This window comes from Hetaerina americana, unplaced genomic scaffold (genome assembly GCF_022747635.1).
Source record: "Hetaerina americana unplaced genomic scaffold, ioHetAmer1.1.p SCAF_46, whole genome shotgun sequence".
Lineage (NCBI taxonomy): Eukaryota > Metazoa > Arthropoda > Insecta > Odonata > Calopterygidae > Hetaerina > Hetaerina americana.
In genome coordinates, this window is record NW_027287052.1 from 1813577 (window position 1) to 1836517 (window position 22941).

Here is a 22941-nt window from a genome sequence, read left to right on the forward strand (position 1 = left end):
CTTTGTTGAAAATTTTTCAGCCGGTAATTACCATTTTCAAAACCATTCACTGCCCCAAATTTTCTCAGCCCCACTTAAATGACAGTCAAGTTTCCAGTCTCTTCCCTAAGGAATTCAGAACCTGGAGAATACTTCCCAGATGTCACCTTGAATCACAGACCTTCAGCCTAATCAGGAGATGCTACCAGATAAGATAGTTCCAGATGTAAACTCCACTTTATGATTTAAATCAGGATCATAACTCTCAATTACCTCTAAACATCAATGATTATCAGTCATGAAGCAGTTATCATCAGGATGGGTGGCCAAGAGGCGCAGGGAAAGAGCAGACGGGAAACTAGAGAGCTAGTAATAATATATCGCTGGGTGGCACACGCCATTGTCCTGGGATACACGTGCAGTGAGGCAAATATGGCAAGCCGGAAGGCAATGTTGCATTGGTCATACGTGGCAGCATTTGAAAAATTGTGAATCAACACAATAAATTACCTGTGAACAGGCATAATCCAACGAACGTACTTGCAACATGATGCCAACTTCTAAAGTGGAGTCAACTCTCAATTGTCCATTTAGCAGATTATTCATTTTATTTTCCTCCTGACACCTCAAAATTTTCACAAAAAATCGAAAAGATAATTAAATGCCCTGAAACATCAATATACTTTATGGAAAATACAAAATTGAATTACCTGAGCTTACTCTAAAGTTTTTAATTTCACAAAATCTTAAGCCGTCATTAGTATTTAATATTTTAATTTAAACATTTGCGTACTATCCATACTTTCCCACTATCTTTTCCCTTGCATTAATTATCTCTACAAATTCCACATTCTCCATTAAGGCGAGCAAATACATAACTTTAGTCTGTGACAAATAAGTCATTAACCATCTACACTGAATTATTTTAATTACTATATCATATTTATTTATTCCACATTATTCCGAAAACAGCACTTTGGCCTTTACATCAGACTTTAAACAATAATATAACTATGGAAACAATTACAAACACCCAAGCCCTAGATGGAGGAAAACCCACCTAGGTGGAACCCACAACCTCTGGGTTGGCAGTAGTAGTTTTGAGGGGAGGCGACCGACAGCTAAGGTCATTTGCGCCATAGGGGATGGATAGGAAAGGATGAAGAGTGGAGAGAAACCCGGCGTCGGCATTAGCCTACTCTTTACGAAAGGCGCCAAGGGGTCCGCAGCTTAACGTCCCATCCGACGGACGGCGTACTCACTCAAAGTGCCCTCCACAAAGCACCTCAAGTAGGGATCGAGATACCTCTGAAAAATATTCAACACCGCCGGGATTTGAACCCGGGCCCTCTGGGTAGGAAGCCAGTACGCTAGCCCCCGCACCATCTCGATCCCCCTCTGGGTTGGCAAGCAAAAACTTTACCCCCCCACCACCAGGGCCGATATGATGAATATCAATCCCATCAGCAATCCTTTGGTAAAATTTGTCCTTTACCAGTCAATTGTTTTTTTCTGACTACGTGAATGGTTTAGCTTTCTGAAGAAAACACATTCTGCTATACACTTAATCAGACAGTTCTGTGTTCTTCCAAAACTACATATATAATTCCACCCGTATAAAAATGGCTGAAAAATGCACTTTCCATTACTAAAAATCTCAAATTAATCAAACAGAATGAAAAAGGAGAATTTAAAACAAGACCATATTTTCCTCGTATTTCAATTTTCTGGGTTTTCTGATTATTTGCACTTAATCTTGCATCCAGTAGATAATTGTGAGTTTACCATATGAGTAATGTTTAATGTTAATGATCCCAAGTAGTAAACGTTATTAGAGGAAGCGACTGACAGCCAAGGTCATTTGTGCCATGAAGGATTGATGAAAAAGGAGGGAGGATGGAGAGAAACCCGGTTTGCCTACTCTTAGCGACAGAAGGCAAGGGGTCAAACAATTTAAAGTCCCATCTAACGGACAGTGTACTCACTATAAGTACTCTCCATGGAGCACCTCAAGCAAGAATCGGGACACTACTGAAAAATATCTGCCGCTTCCAGGATTCGAACCCTAGGTGAGAAACTGAAAAAAGATTTTTTTTACCTTACACCCTGGATAACTATTGCTTGAGAAAATCTAGATTTGAAAGGTACATTGGGTTTAGCACAAAATGAACTCTATCCTTATCTATCAAATCAACCTTCAGGTTGGTTACTGTGATGTAGCACACTTATTAGTATGCATTGATATGCAAATTTTGAATATTTTTCCTTGTTTGCATCCAAAGAATTGAGGCAGTATTCAAAGTGAGGGACAATTATTGATTAATCCACTGTGAGCCTTGTCAACAATGATAAACATTAACTTGAACAACATAGCAATTTTTCAATATACCTAATTGACTAACATTATTGAAACTGGGAGGGAATCCACAATGGTGCTGAGATATGTCATTTACATTTGGTATTCTTATATCTGAACCTTTTGTTCTCATCCCTTAGGGGATATTTTGTAACACCTCCACCTGCTTCCCATTTGAATTTTTAAACTGTATTGCTACAGATTTCGTTGCAGATGTGAACATAAAATATTTCGTTCAGCAGTGAATGACACAAGTCCTCCTGCAAAAAAATCTATTTGGTCAGTACAAGGAAAAAAACTCAAGGTAAAAAATAATGAAATGAAAATGATCACACTTGTGGATAAGAGGGTGTTCTCAAGTGCATACCATTCCTCTCAAGGTGAATGGGGAGTACACAATCAAGAACTGAAGATCATGAAATCCTACAAGTCATCATTCTATCTATCCATATGGCTGATTTAAGTACACACAAGCAAGCCCTTAGGTCAAATCCTTGGCAATAAATCTCTAAAGGCTGTCAAAAAAGGAAGGGACCTTGAACTTTTCAGGGCACAGTAGTGATACTAGGGCAGTGCCACTGTGATTGGGTGGAAGGAGGCAGCTTCATGCACATGCTTAAACATTTCCTCCGCCTTTGAGTGAGCCAGTCGCTGACTGCTGGCTGCCAAGTGAGGTGCTCACTTATGTGTTCATCGCTTTTCCATTTTTCTCAAGATGACTGGACAAATTGATTCTGTTGAGTTTTCCAGTTATCATGGCATTCAGAAAGTCTGGATCAGTGCTGATAGTACCCAGGAGATACTGAGCTGCATATTAGTCATGAATCAGACCCAACAAAACTAAGTCGTTCATTCATTTCGAGAGAAATGGATAAGCGATGAACACTTATGCCAGCACCTCACTCGGAGTGACCGGCAGGCAGCAAATGGCTCATTTGAATATGGAGAAACCATTCAAGCCTGCGCATGAGGCATCTTCTTCCACTCAATCACACTGGTGCTTCCCTGGTATCACTACTGTGCACTGGAAAATTCAAGGTGGGATCGTTTCTCGACAGGCTTCGTACACCAGTGGTCTAGTGTTTATCCATCTCGTCTTCACATTCTATGGGTCTGCTGCTGCCGCCTCATCCCTTTTGAGTACAGGCACCTTCTTCTGTGACGATGGAGAAGATATGCAGCTTATTTAAATAGCTTTCTCTTTCATTCACTGGCAAACATTTATTGAATCCCAAAGAGCCAACCAATTGGAACAATCAATGAGCAAAGTGAAGAAAATTAGGCCTCGCCAGCCAAACAGCAGATGTGTTTGTTCCAACTGCATTAACATCATAATTATCATTAGAATACACCATTCCCTTCTGAGCAATCTGTTTTCTTAAACCTTTCTTTTCACCAAATTTCAAAACCCTGCTTCCATTCTAATCCTTAAAACTCAACAGTTGAGTAATGCAAACAAAATGTTATGCTCCAAAACAAATGTTTCCTGATATTTTCTTTATATTTTTCCGCATATTGTATATAATGTTTTAGGAGTATAAAATTGCATTCATGCAAATTAATTTGTAGGACCATAGTACAGGTAGCGTTTGCATTTAATTAAACAGGGAATACTAATTAGTTTATAATCTTGAACCAGCATGCACCATGTCAGCGTATTATGTTATGCTTTTTCCAATACAAGCCTGAAAAATCACCCGTGCTTTATTAAAGCAATCTTTGATTTTTTTAAGTCATGGCTAGAAAAACCATAAATTCTATGAATACGAGGGAACTGCCGAAGGATCATATTGCTGTGAACTTGAGCTTCCTGCTTGGTTACTCTCATCACCTCCCTCATATGTATACACCTAGGACTCTTCATACACCATGCATTTTGTACCACAATTCCCAATTTTTTGTACTTTTTTTATTTCTAATAATAATTAAAGCTTTTTAATAAGTAATTTAAGTTTGCACTTAAGATAAAATACACTGCTTTTCTCTTTCTATGATTTAAAAAAAAAACATTTAAGTCAATACCATCTTCCCAACATTACCACTTTCTTTTTCTTACCCAAGAAGATGCACCATGCTATGAATAATAAGACAATCCATAAGTAGTAGTGCTGTAATTAGAGATTTATTTTTTTATTTCCCCACATTTCTTACAGCATTCTCTCATAAAAGTATAAGGTTTACAAAATAGACGTTAGGATGAAGCCAGGCAATATTCTGTTGGTGGTGCTAAGTTGTCATCTACAAAAGGGAAAAGTATGAGATGGGAGGCATAACACAGTCAAATGTCTCATTTACTCTCATCTAGTATCCCTCGCATGCAATGGGCAAGAGAAAAATATCTGAAGAAAAATATCCTCTCTTAAAAGAGGATGGACTTATAAGCAGTGCTACCCAGCACTATATTAAATTACACAAGATACTAAATGTTGACAGAAATAAGCACTTGGTTCTCCCACGAAGAAAAGGACTATAGATATAAAAGGTTACAAAAAATATTTACAGGCAGTGTTCACTTGTTTGTCGATCCTGGGCCTTAACTCACACATGCACACACACACACACACGCACACTCAACTGGTGCATGTTGGGGGGTGAGCGGTGTTCGCTGCTCACAGAGGCACCTCGTCCTCATGCACCAGGGGGGTACCACTGCTGCACCTGACCTCCCCACGCCCAGCACCAGAGCAACTGCCCCCCTTCTCCTCCAGCTGACCGATCCTCTGCCGCAGGGTGCGGACCTGCACAACATAAACAAACAGAGAGTCAATACAAGAGCTTAAATCATGGTGAGTGCCCCCTCCACTTGGGCTTTGAGTTGGCACCTGCCAGCAAGTTTAGGAGCAGCCACCCACCAAAGGCAATTTGAAGAGAGTTGCTCATCAGGGGTGCAAAACAACAAAGGCCTTCTTGACGAGCATGCAAAGAGTGAATCCTCATATTTAAGCGACATTTTTTTGGTTTAGACTGATTTCCACAAGGTTAATTACGTAAAAATCTCACATTTTTTGTTTCTGAACCTGGGATTAAATTTCACTGCTCCTTATAAATAATTATATTTTTGCCCGGTTTCATTCATAACTAAGTTTTATGCCTATATTAAGAATGTTGAATGATTAACAATATTTTGTAGCAAATAAATTGGTTATTAAGGCATTGGAGATCCAGCCTGGATATCAGGGTTAAGGAATAAGGATCAGGAATATTCGTATGCTTATGAAGTTCTCCTGGGCATTACTGTAGACAATGAACAGTGCCATGGATTTTTAGCCATGTCTGAAATGTAAGATCAAGTTACCTATCACAGTCTTTCAGGGTATCAAGCCCTTTTTCTGTTAACATAAAAGTGCTCAATTTTTATTTCAGACAAATTTGCTGCTTGGAAATGGGCTTCTCAGTAAAATTTTAGAAAATTTTTCTAATTAACATATTTTGTTTGTTAACATTGCTCCAATCAGAAAAGAAGCACATAACACCCTCAACCTTTGACTTGGCAAAATATTCTTTTTATTTCTCCATAAAAATATTAATCTGGGCATGAAAACTAATCTTTGGTAATAACCTTCAAGTGGTTGGCATTTTGTGACATATTTGTGAGTATTCCTTTACACTTGTCCTTTAAACAAAATTTTTTATGTCCATATTTTTGCTGTTTCCTGAAAGTAACTAAGTGGTGGGGACATTATCAAGTAATTACTACCATGAAATAACCAAGATATCAGGATAAACTTTATTCTGAATATTAATTGATCCTTATGTACATAATGTTGTAAATTACAGCTATTAATGTTGATATTTGTTTCAGGAAGCCATAGGTTGAAGTAATCGCAGCATGGAGAAGATAGTGGCTCACAGTGAGATAACGCTCCTGTTATTGGTAATGATAGCCTGTCATAGAACATAGGTGGAAGGAATTTTCAAACTGGGCACATGTCCTTCACAGATGAACCAAGAAATAGAAGACCACTCAGAGACACTGCTGCCACAGCGAAGAAAGAGGAGGACTTTATTCTATTAGACCGAAGAGCAACTATCCAAATGATTATGAATGTGACTGATCTTACCCACGGCAGTGTATGGATAATTATTCACGAAGAACTAAACACTTCAAAGATGTCAGCCAGCTGAGTTCCATGGCTACTGACTTCTTTCCAGAAGAAAATGTGGCACGACCTGTTGTGGGAGATGTTCAATCTTTTGGGGCGAGATGAAGATTTTTTTTGGTATTCTGAAAATAATGGATGAATCTTGATTCTATCAATGTGATCCAGAGACCAAGGAGATGAGTGAGGAGTGGAAGCACAGCGACTCACCTCCCCCAAGATAGCTAAGGTGCAGAAGTCTACAGGGAAGGCCATGCTGTCTGCTATTCCGAACTGTCACAAAACCATTTTAATAGACTACCTGGGGAAGGGCCAGATCATCACTGGTGCCTATTAGAGCACACTGCAGAACAAATTAAGTGATGCTTTTCGGCAACAATGCACCTGCTCAAAAGAAGCAAGCACTGACAATGCACCTGCAATTGTGACCACGGCACTACTGGCTATCAAAGCGACATGGTTTTGAAATTTTGCCACACCCACCCTATTCTCCCGATCTCATCCCAAGCAACTTCTTCTTATTCCCAGAACCAAAAAAAAAAAACATTGAAGGGTTGAAGATTTGACAACAAAAATCTAGTCATCCAACATTGGTTTTCCACGAAATTCAACACATTGGTTTTCAATGCAATCTACTAAGTTCAACAATGACAGCCTTCGAAAGGTTCAGAAATGCTTGGAGAAATGTATAACTCCGGACGGTGACTATGTAGACAAGTCTCAAGAATAAAAAGTAAAAGCCAAAATTTCTACTTTGATCATTTTTTAGCAATAATAATAGTTTAATATCCCCCTCGTATAGGGCAGAATTTTAACTAACAGTGCTAAAAAAATAATTTACTTAACCACAGATTTCGATAATTTTCTTTTTAGTTTTGCCTGGAGGTAAAACATATTTACAGTTGTTTAAGCAAGTTATAATTAATACACTATACATTTTAAATAAGCATTTCCATGGAGGTAATTCTATTTTAACTATCATAAATTCATGCTAGTTTGTGGAGACGGGAATGATAGGTGAATATGTAGTGTGTAAGACTTGAATCTCATGACTACAAATTATTGATCTTCATTTACGGCCTATGATGCTGATCATATAGAGTGGTCAAATCATGCCACAGAGGCCCTATTCCAATAGCCACACTATTCTCCACACTGCAGCAATCCATACATGTGGTACCTTAGTAGGCTCAAGATAGGAAAACAAGGAGATCAACCATGAAAACATCTTCCACATGCCAGAACAACCAAGATGATTACGTACCACTGAAGCTGGATGATACAATTTCTCTTTTTTAACAAAAATACAATTTAATAATAATGGGTATAGCCAAGACTATTCTAAAATAAACCATGAAATCTATTAATAATTAGGGAATTCAAGATATTCAAGAGGCAGTAGAACAAATCACAAGGGAGGACATGGACGTGGGTGCATTAGAAGAAAAATGGGAAGATATTAAAGAAGGGATATCAAAAGCCCCAAACAAATAAAAGGAATAGTAAATAGCAATGGGTGGTGACCTAACATCCCCCACCACATTCCCTTGCGGCGGCTTGCGGGGTATTATGTAGATGTAGATAGGAAAAGGACAAGGAAAGCATGGATTACTGAAGAGACAATTAAGAAGAGAGATGATTTTAGAAGGTAATGATTTCCGTGAACTCTTTAGTGGTCTCTTGAAGTACACTAATCTCATTTTCTGTCAAAAACATTAGTTCTGACTTACTTTTCCTGAGGAAGGGAATGGGATAAGGGGTGGTGGACATGACTATTCCCACCTGTGAAGCATGCCTCTCAACAAGGTTCTCCATCTGTCCCTCCAATGTCTTCAGCCGCTGCTGATATCTTCGTCGGCAGCGTTCCAATGAGTGTGCCAGAGTACTGCCAAAACAGATAAAGTAAAAAAACATAAATAATGCACCCCAGATAGGGAACATTCTCCATACAATAGATTTTCCCTTTGTATCCATATAAAAGTTGAACACTATGCTACATTAATGGTTAATATGAGATGGCAATCTTGAGATTCTGAAATAAATGCACCCATCAAGGAAATGTTTCAATAAATGTATCACCTCAAGTATACATACGAGGGTAAGGTGAAAAGTCCTTGGCCTGACACATGGAAGGCGCTCCAATCAGCAAAAATTTATGATTCCTGCCAGGGCACACTTGCCATAAGTTCATAAGACAAGTTTCAACTTGTTCTCTCAAGTTGTTTCTTTACACGTATTGTTGCAGTAGATGTCTTTTGTGTTTTTGATTAAAATGGAGAAACTTATATTTTGTGTGCTCATAAAATTCTTCATTTTGGATGAATTAACCCCTAAGGAAATTCATCTGAAGTTGACAAAGGTGTACAGGGACTCTGCTCATTCAATGTCAACCGTTAAAAAGTGGGCAACTGAATGTAAACATGGTCACACATTCCTTGAAATGACCAATGTGAAAAATGGCCAAAAACCACAACCACAACAGAAACGTCGAAAAGGTGCATGATATATTTTGTGGAGCGATTTGCCACCATGGATGAGACATGGCTCCATCCACTACATGCCAGAAATGAAACAGCAGTCAAAGCAGTGGGTGGAACCCAGTGGTTCTACACTCCACTCCATACAAGGCTAGGAATGTAACCCGAAGTATATTGGGCAAACAGGACAAAAATTTACAGAGAGGATAAAACAACACCAAACATGTGTAAAGAATAAGAATATAACATCCCTCATTGCAAGGCACCTCATCAAAAGTGACCACAAGAGTGATTTTGTGACTGAAATTCTTCATTTTGAAAATAAATATCAAAGGCTTGAAGCTTTGGATCAGTTGGAACTTTTGAAATGCATCTGTGGCAAGGATGAACTTGGCAACAAAATATTGTACCCCTCCCACTCCCCATTCCTCGACCTACCACTCTTCCAAGTCAACGACTGACACTAAAAGATGTAATTCTCTTTTCCTCCCGGCAACATTTTAACCTTTTTACCCTTCCCCCCTCCCTCCCTCTCTGACCAACTTCCCTCCCCCTACCACGAGGTGTGCATAGCAAGTTTACTTCTAAGAGGACCACCTGATAATGACGTTCAACATCAAAACATAGGTTGTGTTTTTAAATAAAGTGTATGGAATTACAAAGTCAATGATTTCATTTCATTTCAATAAGTTATGCAAATTCCATAAAGTTACACTGGAGACGAAACAGGCATTCATGCGCTCCTGTATACCATCTGAAAAGGTGTTTCATTCATTGCAAATCAAGATCCTTCTTAAATTTTAAATTATATTTTAATTCTCAATAACAAGTATGTATCTTTATGTAATTTGTACCCGTGTATAAATGTTTTTTTTATGATTTTTGAATTAATCTATGCTTTTGCTTTTCTTTTTGTAAAAGAGTTATTCTCCTCAATAAATATTGAAATAAATATCAAAATAAAGAAATAAGAAAATAGTCAAAATGTGTCAAGGCTTCCATTTCTGTAAAAATACCAGGGTCCAATTTCAAATAATATTTACACCTACACTATTCATGAAGTACATAATAAATAAGAAGACTTGAAAAAAAATTCTACAACTCGACGTGAAGCTTAACTTTTAAATAATAAGTATTTATATTCAATTAATTGTAAATCAATAATGATTCAATACTAATAAACTCCTCCTTGGTCTCTAAATATATTAGACAATCCACATTGAGTGATGACTTGCTTTGAGGTAGAAAAAATGTTTGTCCCCAAACAAACATTAATTGTGGATCTCACTCCACTTCACAGAAGCGACATGATGAGTTAAAATGATTTGATGCACTGATTTTTCGTACAAAGGGAGAAATCTAAAAGAATCAAGACAAGAGGTTTTTTTGGAAATACCCATTGGTGCGTCGTAGGTCATTCATGACGGCCGTCGACTGCCTCAACCGCACGTCCGCACTTGTCGCCACCTGCTCAAGTGCAAGGGCCAACTCCTGGAGGCGCCCCTCCAGCCACTGCTCCCTGGATGTGGTCATGCTGTCTGCTTCCACCATCGATAGATCACCCGTCTGCCTCCCACATTTCCCGCTCAACAATATGTCCTGCAACCAACAGGAGGCATGCAAGGGAGCACTTTTTATTCATATCTCCCAAATGCACAACAATGCATTGACTTTGCATTTACACCGACTCCACTCTAAATGCTTACACTGCTTGTTTCTCTTCAACTATTCGGCTAACCAGCTATTACATCAAAATATTTATGTTTAATATGAATTTTCAGCTAAAATTATCTTCAGTTAGATTAAGAATATGTTACATCCTTTTTAATAAATTAATTTTTAAATCTATTCTTCCTCATCCCACTTTCCTCTCTTTCTGAGAATGATTTCAACCCAATTGGACTTTTCTCACCTATAAGGAAAAAATTCGAATGCACTGGCAATCAACTTAAATTTTTGGCATAATCATGTTGCAACAGTTGTCATCCTCTGTCCCAAAGTTCTTGAGATACGTATTTGAGATAAGTGTACATCTCAGGTACACTGTAGGCTGTGCATTGCATGCAACACAGTAGCTTAATGCATTTTTCTGGATTATAGACTCGCATTAGAAATATCTCCAGAAGGTAATGTTTAAATTTCACAACACTTTAAGAATAACTGTGTTGAAATTAAAAAAAAAAATACTGTAGATAGAGCAGTACTTAGAGGGATTGTATCCTGCAGGACAGATGGCTAAACTCTACCTCATTGAGTATATCCAATTAGCTATGAATGGTGGAGAGATATGTACAGAGATTTGATGAGAAATAAGAGAGTGTTCTCATGGAATAAGCAGTTATGGAAAATGAGCAATGCAGTTTGGTGGATGGAGGACACCATCCTTGGGAAAGTCAACCTAAAAATTCTATAAAAGCCTATATAGGTGTCGTGACTTGGTGATTTTCTGCCAGAGAACGATAGGCCACCAATTCCCAGAGGCCTTCCTTTTTATGAATGAAAGGGGAGACCAGAGCCATTGCTGCAGCAACACTCACTGACAAAAGGTGAGGTAATAACTATTTCAATGACTACAGCACTGTGATATTGGAGGCAGAAGGAAACCAACCCAAACCAACATGCCGAGCAGCATCTAACTATGCTATTTGATATATGAAGGGGTACCCAAAAATAACCGGAATAGTGCCGTGATTGGCAGAGCTCCTCATATAAAATCAAACCTCCAGACGATGCTCAAAGACAATTTGTTTTTTTGATGTGAGAGGGATAGTGCATTCTGAACTTGTCCCACCAGGTCAGACTGTTAACTTTTTTAACACTTCCGCCAATTCTAGACGTTGATGGATGTCTTGAGCAAGGTTTGTCATTGAGTGACTTTTCACCTTCCTTGAAACGAGAAAACCATTTGAAAACCACTTGAGTTTTTCCCAGAGCACAACTCTGTATGTTATTTTTAACAGGACAACAATTTCTGCTGTGTTTTTCCAAAACAGGATGAAAAAATTCACAGCGGCGCGCTGATCTATTCAATCCTACATGATGAATTACGAGGAGCAAGCGAAACAGCTTTTGCAAAGCGAATTGTGGTGACTGACCTTGACCTTTCGAGAGGACAAAAATTCCTCCCTAGAACTCATGATGAGTAGTGCAATGCTCACCTAACGGAAGAAATATGTACTGCTTGATCTCCACCAACCGCAGCACTATTCTGGTTATTTTTGGATACTCCCTCGTATTTTTTACTAATTTAAACAATACATGTGATGGAAACCTGTTGACTGAAACATTTAAACGTTGAACAAAGGCCCTGCTTTGATCTGTGGGTACATTCATCCGGAGAGAGTCAGTATGCCTTTTGTTTCTAAAATTTCCTCATGAGCATGCCATCCTCTTCACTGATTGTCCTCTACATCATTTTGATATAAGATTTGGCATTGCTCGTGGATCATCACCTCAGAACTTCATGAGCCAATAGTATCACCCAAACTGTTTTATTAACGCTTTTATTAACACTTTTTCCATACACTTTTGATTTATAATTCCATACATTTTCAAAAAATCAAATCTATTTCCCATTTTTCATAAATACAAGTAGGGAGGCTGATGTGGAAGAAGGGAGACAGGAGGCACAGAGATTTTTCATACGGATATTGAGGGGTTTGGCACATTGCCCTATATAGGAGGAGGGGCAAAACTTTTTGCAATTCAGCATTTCACTTAATAAATTATTGCACATGGAGGAAGTGCACACAGGGAACAGAGAGGGAAGGAAGATAATTTGGTGAGATGCAAAGGGATGACAGGAGTGGTGAAAATGGGGCATGTTTTGCACCTGGGTTGATTGTGCAGTGTCAGTGAGGATATGGGGGTGGTGGAGGATTTAAATAGGGGTTCAGTGTTTTTCACGATGCCAGATGGATAGGAGGTTCATTTTAAGTAACAGAGGGACATCCAAGTGATAAGCTAGGCATCAGCATTAGCCTACTTTAGTAACAAGAAAAGCACCACGGGCTCACTCACGCAGTTTAACATCCCATCCTATAAACGTCACTTAAAGTACTCTCCACAGAGTCCTCCAAATAGGGATCCAGTGAGCAAGGATGAAGTCACAAGCAAAAACAAAGAATATATGTATACCCTAGCCCCTCTTTCACCCTGTTAACAAGCTTGGATCCCTTCAGCAGGGATTGCCTAAATACATTAAAAGTGCATCATCACTAGAAGCTAAAGGCAGGGCAGTGAGACAAAAGTATTCCATTAGGAATTCATTAAAAAATTAATTAACATATTTCAGTGATGAATTGTAATCATCAATAAATGTAATAAACAATGCCAAGTTGAATTCTCATGCATGAGCAAGGATTTTCTAGCGAACTCAAGTGCTTTTCCTGTCACACTTTAATAAAAGATGAAAATTAACCCCTGGATAGAGTGGCTGATGCTTGTAATTTTGCAAGTTTATCTTCTCCATACCAACCCTCCTGTATTAAGTTCACCTCAGTCAATTTAACTTTATAAATAGTTTCAAACTACAAAAGTAAATTAGCTGTCAAAATACACGGCAGGCTACATGTTTCATGTTCAATTTTAACAATTTCCAAATGACTAACATAGAGGCCAATTCATTCTAAAATATCAGACGAACGAGGGGGGGATGCAGTAATGGGCACCAGCAAATACCTACCTATATTGCAGCCAAACAAGTTTAGGCAAAAAGCAGCCTCACCTTAGTTGAAAGGGTGGTATGCTGAGGGGATGTGCCAGACCCAGCCTCCAACCTGCCGTGGTTTGGCTTCAGCAGCTGGCAGAGCCGCCCAAGCTCCTCCCTTTCACCCTCGAGGGCATGCAGGCGAACACGGAGGGCGGCACGCTCCTCACGCATCGCCATCAGTTCCTTCCAAGAAAGAGACAGATACATGCACAGCAATGGATTTGAATTCACAGATTGATGAAGGATGAACGGATGGATGACGACATCAATGAATCACATAATGCAACAGCATATCAAATCATTCAAAGCTCAACTCAAACTTAGAGAAGAGCTAACCACATCACATATTATTGTTTCAGACAACGTCCTGACTTAAAATAATTGTGATTTACAAAATAGTGAGTAATTAAAAAAAGTCCAAGATAAATTGTTTTGGTTTATACATTATAATCCAAGAGAAATAGCAATATATTTTGAAAATCATTTGTAACTATTTATAACTATGAGTTTTCCTTCATGAGAGTTCCAAGGTCCCTAGGTTTTCATACAAATCTCAATCAATAATACAAAAGTATTAACTAAACAAATTTAAAACTCTTATTATTTTTACTCATGTAGTAGGCACTTCACATCACAATTACTACTTCATGAAGGAAGCCACAAGTTGCCACACAAGGTGGGTTATACTTCTAATTAAAAAGGGCAGCATAATAGGCTGTGATTATTTCCTTTAAAGTGACTGCAAAAGTAAAATGATAAATTTTTACATGCAGTGAATGGACAGATTCAAGATTATGGAATGTTAAGCACACAATTGTAGGTTAATCATAACAATAGACCATGGATAAATGACACCAAGACATCCTAAATCCATCGACAGACAGCAAAAATATAACTATTAATAAAAATTGAAGGATTCCATAGGTTAGGCCTTCAATGGCCAGACCTGCATGCTCTTCATATACATAGATAGACCATGTGATACCATCAAAATTATGTTAGCTTTTGCTGCTGGGAAATATAAAAATGGAAATGTGAAGAAAACATGACTAAAATGTCCTGTAAATTATATCTCATGTGAAATATGCAACACATATTATACGTAAAATATTGATTAGAGAGCTGTACAAACATACACAACTCTTCAGTTCATAAGAAACTACTGGGAAGGTTGAAATGTCATACGCAATTACTGTGAAATCTGGAATTGGTGCACCAATGACCTCAGCTATCAGTCATCTCCTCTAATAATTACCGCTGGAATTGGTGGGAGCCCCGATGTTTAAAAACCAAATACCGTATTAAACCAGTGTCAAAAGCATCAGCTGTACAAAATAACTGTTAACATTGAGGGAATAATCCTACTCTCATTTCATGCATCAGTAGGTCAGACAACGTGACAAAATTCGAGAGAGGGAGGGTGATATTCAAGGATTATGAGTTCCCCTTGCTTTTCACAATCAAAATATAATAAGAAGTTAACAAACTGAAATACGTCTTCCTTAGAAAGACTAGATCTCCTTCAACTAGCAATAAGGCACTAACGCAGATGCCACCACACCCAGGGCAGAGCCCATCAAGAGTGACCCTCCACCCCTTACCTGCATGAGCACGGCCACCTCCAGGTCAGCCTTCCTGTCCTCTAGTGAAGATGAGGGGGCAGTGGGGTGGGGGGTGTGGCTCTCCTCTGACATGTGGGGCGGGAGCTCCCCTTCCAAGGCAGATGCCTCAGCTGCCATCGCCCTCGCCTTGTGCAGGCTAATGCCGCAGGATGACAGCTTCCTCAGAAGGGTGGATATATGGCGGCAGAGTCGCCGCAGCATGTCTGGAGAGCCATCTTCCTCCTCAACTCCCAGAGACTCCAGCCTGGTACAGAATGCATACCCAAGTTTAACTCTCACATCACGTCATTATTAAATAAGTGAACTTTTGATTCATGAAGAAATTAAGTAACTACACAAAATACACAGTTTAGCATGTGCAGAAAAACTGGCTGATGTTCAGCACTGAGTTTTCAAAGCCTTTTCGATGGCCTACCTCCGTCATGTAGCTCAAGTAGTCAGACCAATGGCTTTCATTTTTTTTCCAGAAATCTCACCTTTTGCAGTGGGCATTTAATATGGATATTTGAATCCTCAATCCTGCACAGAATATTTGGGGGTTACTTTCAGGAAATGCTGTCAATCCAAAATGAGGGCAATGAATTCCATGATATAAAATAATCTGTCAACGTTTTGTACTTGTATATATTCAGTCAGGTCAGGGGCCATTCTGGCTTTTCAAGCTGTGGCAAATTTACTATTCAAGGGAAATTTGTTTCAAACTGAAGTATGTTTCATAAATTTGATTACCCTCCTCGGACAAATAAAGAGCTTTGTAGCCAAGGATTCAAGTATGGGAATCACCACAGGAAGGGATATCGGGTAATCTATTGGCCATACATTGGCACTTGGTTACATGCACTTAGTTTACCTAGGTGTAATGAGGAAGGTACCGGTTGCAATGACAAAGGGCAACCTCAAGATGAGACTGCTACTATTGGTAATCTACTGGTAAGGGTAGGTTTTGGATGGACACAATCGACCATATGACACAGCTACAACTCCCTTGTTTCTCCTAACAAAACACAACCTCATATGGAATGCAACATTATGTCACTCTTCAATTCCTCATACTTCCTCCTACCCTTCATTCTGTCCGACATGCCTATCGTATTCCTGCCCCTTCCTCGTTTGCATAATGTTCTCCCCTCTATCCTTCTATCCCAGCATCCCATTGCCAGCCAAAATTCTCTGCACCCATCTTTCCTGCTTCCTCCCTAGGGAAAGAGGATGGTTGGGAGAATGCCTAACACTTCCTTATTTGTTTTCCTTTCAGTCTATTTCACCTTTTCTATCCTTCTCCACACCCACATTTTAAAACCTCTAGTCTACACCTACCATCTTGCATCCATGACCATGTTTCTGCACTTAACAAGACATAACTACATATTAAAGTTTTAGAGAGCCTTTTCTGAACATCTTCATTCAATCTCGCCGTCATCAATTACCTCCTCCTTGTGAAAGCTTCTTCGTCAAATGGAATTCTTCTTAATCTTCTGCCCCTAATACTTTGACCATTAAGTAGAAAAGTGCTACGATCAGTTATTCATAATGTTCGACTTCCACCACATCACGCCTACTCTACTCATTTTGTTTTTGACCATTACGTTTTAGAAGTGTCCAAATTGTGTACGTTGTTCCTCCTTAATTAGTTTATGAACTCCTATTTTGATATAATTAAACTTAGCCCATTTTCTTTCTCAAAAACTGCATAACCTTGATGTTGTTTACATTCACTCTCATCCCATAACTATCACACTGAATTTCCAATGCACTCAGCAATGCTCGCAATCTCTGAGCTGACTAACAAATTAAAGCTGGATCATCCGGAAATCGAACTGATTTTATGAAATCCCCGCTGAATCTCATTCCTATCTCCAGTCATTCCCATACTTCTCTAACAGTTTCCTCCACACATACATTGAACAGCACAGGTGATATTGGTCACCCCTGTCTTACTCCAAGGTGAGACTGCAATCCAGAAAAATCTCTGCCTATAATCACAGGTTAGAAACACGGCAGACATGCATTCCATCACAGTAAGTGCAAACGTCATTCTCACAAGAAATTACTTAGATGGAAGGCCAATGAGTTTAGACTACTTATGGTAAAAGGTGGCCTTTTTCTGCTGCAAGGATCTGTATCTAGTTATTTGCTCAGGCATTTTGGTAATTTCACTTTGTTTTTAGGATTCTCCTAATTACCACAGGCAAGCAATTTGGATTATGCTTCTATGTATTTGCTCAAGTGCTTTGAGAGTAATTTGGGAGTTCTTATTGTATCTCAATTAATGTCTTAATTATTGATGAAGTAGATTGGCTGCACAAGCTACAAGTGAGCAAGGTTGGGAAACTTGGATTCATATATACATTTGGGAGAATAGCCTTCCGAAAAAAATGAGTGTCTTCCTTTGTAATTTCACCTCATCCACCTTTTGTATGCAACTGCTAACAACTGTTTCAAGAATGACAAACAAAGTACTGAAGAAGCCAACTATTGGTGATGTGATGAGAATTGAGAGAGAGAAGTATCAGCAGGCAATATCATCTATTTTTTATCTATACTCTACTTTCTGCCTACTGCTGTGATTAGTTGATCATTTAGAGGAGTTAAAAGAGCCACAAAGAATGAAAAGAAGGGTGCTTCAAATTAGCCGAGTATCTTGGTATTAGATTTTTCTATTGACTTTATGAGAAAGTTCTGGGAATAAAAAAAATGAATCTTAGGTAGAAGAGCATATATAGAGTTGTTGCTTGCATGCATATCATTAAATCTAATTTTATTTCAAATCATTCTTAGACTGAGAAGCATTCTTAAGTATTTTCTTTGCAAAGGCAGCAAATGAAGAATTCTTAAGTTGCGGCCAAGATCACAGTATCAATCAGCATCTCAATTAATAATGTCTTAATTATTGATGAAGTAGATTGGCTGCACAAGGTACAAGTGAGCAAGGTTGGGAAACCTGGATTCATATATACATACATACATATATACTTTATTGGCTAAGTAAACACCATCTCCTGGGTGCAAATTATATTATATCACTTTACCCTAAAGACATCAATGATGTTTCCTTTACCCTAAACCAAGGAAACATCAATGATGAACAGAACTAAGGCCCAGAGGGAAATCAAAAACCCTCATCCACCAGGGGCGCAACTCCATCACCTCACTCACGAGGTAGCTACCATGACGCCCATATTCTTGTGCACTGAGAGGGGTTATCCTTTGGTGCTCGACTCACCACTGGAAGTCATGGTTGGAGAGGACCCAGTCCTCCCTCTCGTCCTCTGCTCCATCCGCGGTTGCCTTCGCCACATCCTCCGCACGACACTGGGACATGTCGAGCAGTCTCATCTTTTGGTCTAGGCTCTCAACGAGTGTAGCCACCTCCATCTCCAGCACCCTCTGTGTCCCCGAGGGTGGCACCACCGCCTCCATGCTCCCACTGCTCGTGCTGCTGCCCTCCTCCGCTGCCCGGTTTATCTTCCCATAGCCTCCTCCCTCGTCCACCACGTACATCATCATAGGGGGCGAGGCCTCCTCACCTGCCTCCTTCTTTGAACCCCAAGACTTTCCCAACTCCTCCCGTTTGCGGCACAGCCATGACTTCTCCGGCTCTGATGAACGAGACGGGCTGCCTCGCGAGGAATGCCTCCTCTTGCTGTGAGACCTCTCCGACCCCTTCAAATGAGGCTCTGGGGCATGTCCCTTGGGCATGGGGTTGCTCTGGCCCTGACCCCTACTGCCAGGACTGCCAGTCCCTGGCCTGGATGCCGCCTCTTGACTCTGAATGTGAAGAAGCCTTGAGAGCACATAGGTGGCCCTGCAGAGGGGCAGGGCATAACTGATGGCCGTCGCCAGACCCACAATGTCGCTACCCCTTCGGCCAAGCAGCAGGGCTTGGCGCTCACATGCACAGCGACACTCATCAAGTGAGAGGAAGGCGAGTTCCGCACTGGCACGGTGGGATTCAGCACGGCCCGCCTGGAATTGGTGACAACAAAGACATGCATATTCAACTGTTTGCATAGCTATCGATGCAATCAAAACGATTGACCAGTATGGATGCATGAACGCAAAAGCCCTTGATTTTTCTCTGCAATTCCCCTCAACAGCCATGTAAAGATAAACTGGCATGAAAAACTAGTAAAAACTTTAACAATAACCAAAGTTTTACGTGGTTCAAAAACTTCATGTCACTGAGGCATGAAGCTAAGGATAGGGTGGAGGCCCTTGGGATGTGGGTGTGGAAAAGAATTGAGAAAATACAATCGATGGAAAGAAAAGCAAACTATAAAGTTGTGGGCATGCAGCGTGCGTTTCAATTGTAATATATTTGAATTTCCAGCACCGCTCCTATTGGTCGGAGTGCAATCGAACGACTTTTTATTTTTTTAAAATAATTGCATTACTTTTGGAATGCACTCTGTAGGTCACTTGGAGAAGTTTGATGAAGGAAGGACAAGTGGATTCAAGAGACATTTACTGAGAGGAAACAGGAAGCTGAATTCATTAATAAGAGGGGAGAATTCTGGGAAAGTTAGGTGGAGGGAGGAATAGGAACTTTGGATGGAATTATGGGAAGTAGAAAGTAGAAGATTGGAATGCTGACTGAATGTCAAAACGTGAGCCAGCAAAAGCCATTACTTCAGTGTTTTTTTTCTGCTGGTGATGCCAGAGATTTCCACCCAAAGCTTTGCTCTTCACTATCTGGATATTAAAATGATTTAGCCAAGTTTCACCTGCAGTGATAACCTTTGGAAGAAACTACTCATCTTCCCATAAAACCACCTTCAACTGCAAACAACCTCTACGTAAACATCAAACAATTTCAGCATGAGCACTCTCAGAACTCATTACACACAAATATGTTTCCTGCGTAATTTTTCTGTAACTAAAGTGAGGGTGGCCCCCAATGAAATATTCAGTATTTCTGATAGTATTCTAAATGTTATTCTACTTGAAAAATTGCAGCAATGGTGTTTAAGTGAACTTCCATAAGAGCACTGACAGAATCTCTGGGTCCACCCACCTTAGAAATTGTTTCTCAGCTTTTACCATTTCAAACCGTCCTCTCCCCGTGCAATAGGCAAGAGCAGACTCTTTTCAAACCTCCAGCAGCATAAAATAGGTCTCAGCTGACAATTAACTCAGGGGAAAATAAAATTCCAAACCAAGGCATTGATCTTTGCATAATACCTCCATTATTGCTGTCAGGGGCGAACCAAATATGTTTCAAATTGCAACTGCTCCGACTGCCGTTAATACAATACCACAAAAAACCATAAACACAGTAGGGTTACAATACCAGTAAAAACCATAAACACAGTAGGGTTACAATATCAGTAAAAACCATTAACCCAAAGGTCGGTTTGGTAGGCGCTGTTAGAGTTCACCCAGTACTAAGCCCTATACGGTGTATGAAAATTCACACATCAGGGTGGGAGGGCCAGTCCCTGTGCCGGTTATGGTTTCCCAGGAAGACCTGGTACCCGAAAAATCACATAGCTTGGGTGGAACTGCAGGTGCCCAGAGTGCATTGCCCGGGAATCGAACCGGGGCCCCTTCGGGCAGTAGCCCAACGCTCTACCCATTGGACTACCGCGATCCACGAGTATACAATACACCAAAGTCAAACCAATGAAGCTTGTACAACATAAACTTTAAACTTGAGGTCAACAATATAACATAAATTACATTTGTGCAATATAAATCATGTTAATATAAATAAAATAAACACTTTCTTGAATAGCCCTGGGATTATGTTCATCATTTGAAAGTTGGATCCAATTTCAACTGGCTCCATTCAATTTCCTAAGGAATATTATGCAGGAAGGTTCCATGTTTACAGGCAACTGGGTTTATCACCATTGCATGGGAAATTGATTCTACAATGATTCTCCAGTTTCCAAGGTTTCCAAGACACCCTGACCTTCTGTTGTAGAGTGCTATCAAAAGAGAGAAGAAAACTGAGGTTTTGTTTGCCACGAAGTTGCACCATACTGGCTCATAATTCAATTGGATTTCCCTAAAAATAAGTTCCTTTGGAGGGTCAAGAGGAATCAACCAACATGTAACAATTCAAGTGGCTTCATACTAACTAAATGTTTTCCAAACACATGAGGGGCAGTCAAATGAAAACCGAACAATCACTACAACACTCAGTCCGCGAACAAACAAGGACATATCACAACAACTACATGCATCTGCAAGTTGTCACTATGCACTTCTCCTACCACAGTGATAGCAACATCGATACGCAAAAAGCTAGCTTCTAGCTTTCAGCGGACTATGTGTTATGGTGGGTGGTCTGTTTTCATTTGACTGCCTCTTGTACATTCACGCAGTGGCACCACTGTTGACCTTTCCTGTATTTTGAAGAAATTCCAAGGCCACTCACCACATGGTGTCAAAGTGAAGAATGAAACGGCCAAAGAGCACTAACCTGCCTCTCAACTTCAAGTTCGAGAGCTCGAAGGATGGGGAGGCAACTGCAGGGTGGAGCGTCGATGCCTTGCTCACCAACAGGTGGGCTACTGCTCTCCATCTGCAGCCGTACCACAATACTGCTCTGACATGCCTCAGCCCTCCGGCCCCACTGCGCACAAAGGACAAACAATAACAGTGGAAGCAACACACGTATAGAGCGCTTAATATATAGGCTAAAGACACACTTCTGTCAGTCCAAAAACAGGACATGCCCAAAGAAAGATATTAGGTCTGATAGCAGAGGAGGTAAGACCTTTATGATTGCCTCATCACACGCAACTCTTCTCTAAAGTTGTCGGAAGCAGCAGAGAAGTAGACACAGACAAGTAATGCCACTGCTTATATAGGGACAATAACTGTTAGCATAGTTATAACGAGAGAAAACTAGAAAATATCAAATGAGAAATTAAAAAAAAAGAAAGTTCATCTATATACCTAGGTATAAGTATATTGAGATTAAAAGAAGTTGGAAACTAATACAAAAGGTTAGTGTAATAATAGCGGAGAGGTGGCAAGTCAATGATAAACACACTTTGACAATAAAAGGGTAGCCATGAAAAAAGTGGTCAGTGTTAGAGCATCATTGGCTGACATGTAAGAAGATCAAACATAGTAGTTGTAATACAGGTGAGAATATTGGTGAATATTCAGATGGGAGGGTGGAATTGGAGAGAATAATCATTATGTAATAATAATATTAATTGGTGGAATGGGAGGAGGAAATACTTTTCCCATTCTTGAATCGCTTTAGTTGAAACACTTCAGTCTGCTATTCCATGCACACTGAATGCTAAGTCTCCATAACGTGTGTCCCAAGTCCTACAATTTGGGGAATACTTTTATGTTACATACAATGGTAATTTGAAAAGTCCATGCAAAGTCAGGGAGATAGCTCAACTAATGCATATACACAAATATTACAAGTTATAAACTTTTCTTGGAGGAAGACACACCAATTGTCTGACAGATTGGTGAATTACTCAACACTCGGTATTCATTTGAATTGAGCAAGACAACCAATTATCAAAAAACATTGAAAAGTAGGTATGAAACACAATTACATGCTGTTACACTAGGTTGTCACATTCCCAGGGGCCCATACAATCCCTCCATTGGAGGAATAAGGGAAGAGTATCATCTTGGAATATGGCTCTTAGGCCCAGAATTAATAGCTGGCATCTCATTAAACAATTAATACCTGGTATATTATTTTTAGATGAAAATC

At 39.7% G+C, this 22941-nt stretch overlaps 1 protein-coding gene across 1 annotated transcript in view; it reads right to left on the bottom strand.

Annotated features, from left to right (window-relative positions):
• Positions 1-4438: 4438 nt before the first annotated feature.
• Positions 4439-22941, bottom strand: part of LOC139693317 (colorectal mutant cancer protein) — a 33313-nt gene continuing 14810 nt past the window's right edge. The window contains exons 8-14 of the mRNA XM_071591432.1: positions 21673-21825; positions 18469-19211; positions 15225-15489; positions 13639-13806; positions 10309-10511; positions 8218-8320; positions 4439-5073 (exon numbers count right to left, since the gene is read on the bottom strand). Of these exons, the coding sequence (XP_071447533.1) occupies positions 4945-5073; positions 8218-8320; positions 10309-10511; positions 13639-13806; positions 15225-15489; positions 18469-19211; positions 21673-21825 (1764 nt within the window). The 3' untranslated portion in view covers positions 4439-4944. The remainder of the gene's footprint in view (positions 5074-8217; positions 8321-10308; positions 10512-13638; positions 13807-15224; positions 15490-18468; positions 19212-21672; positions 21826-22941) is intronic.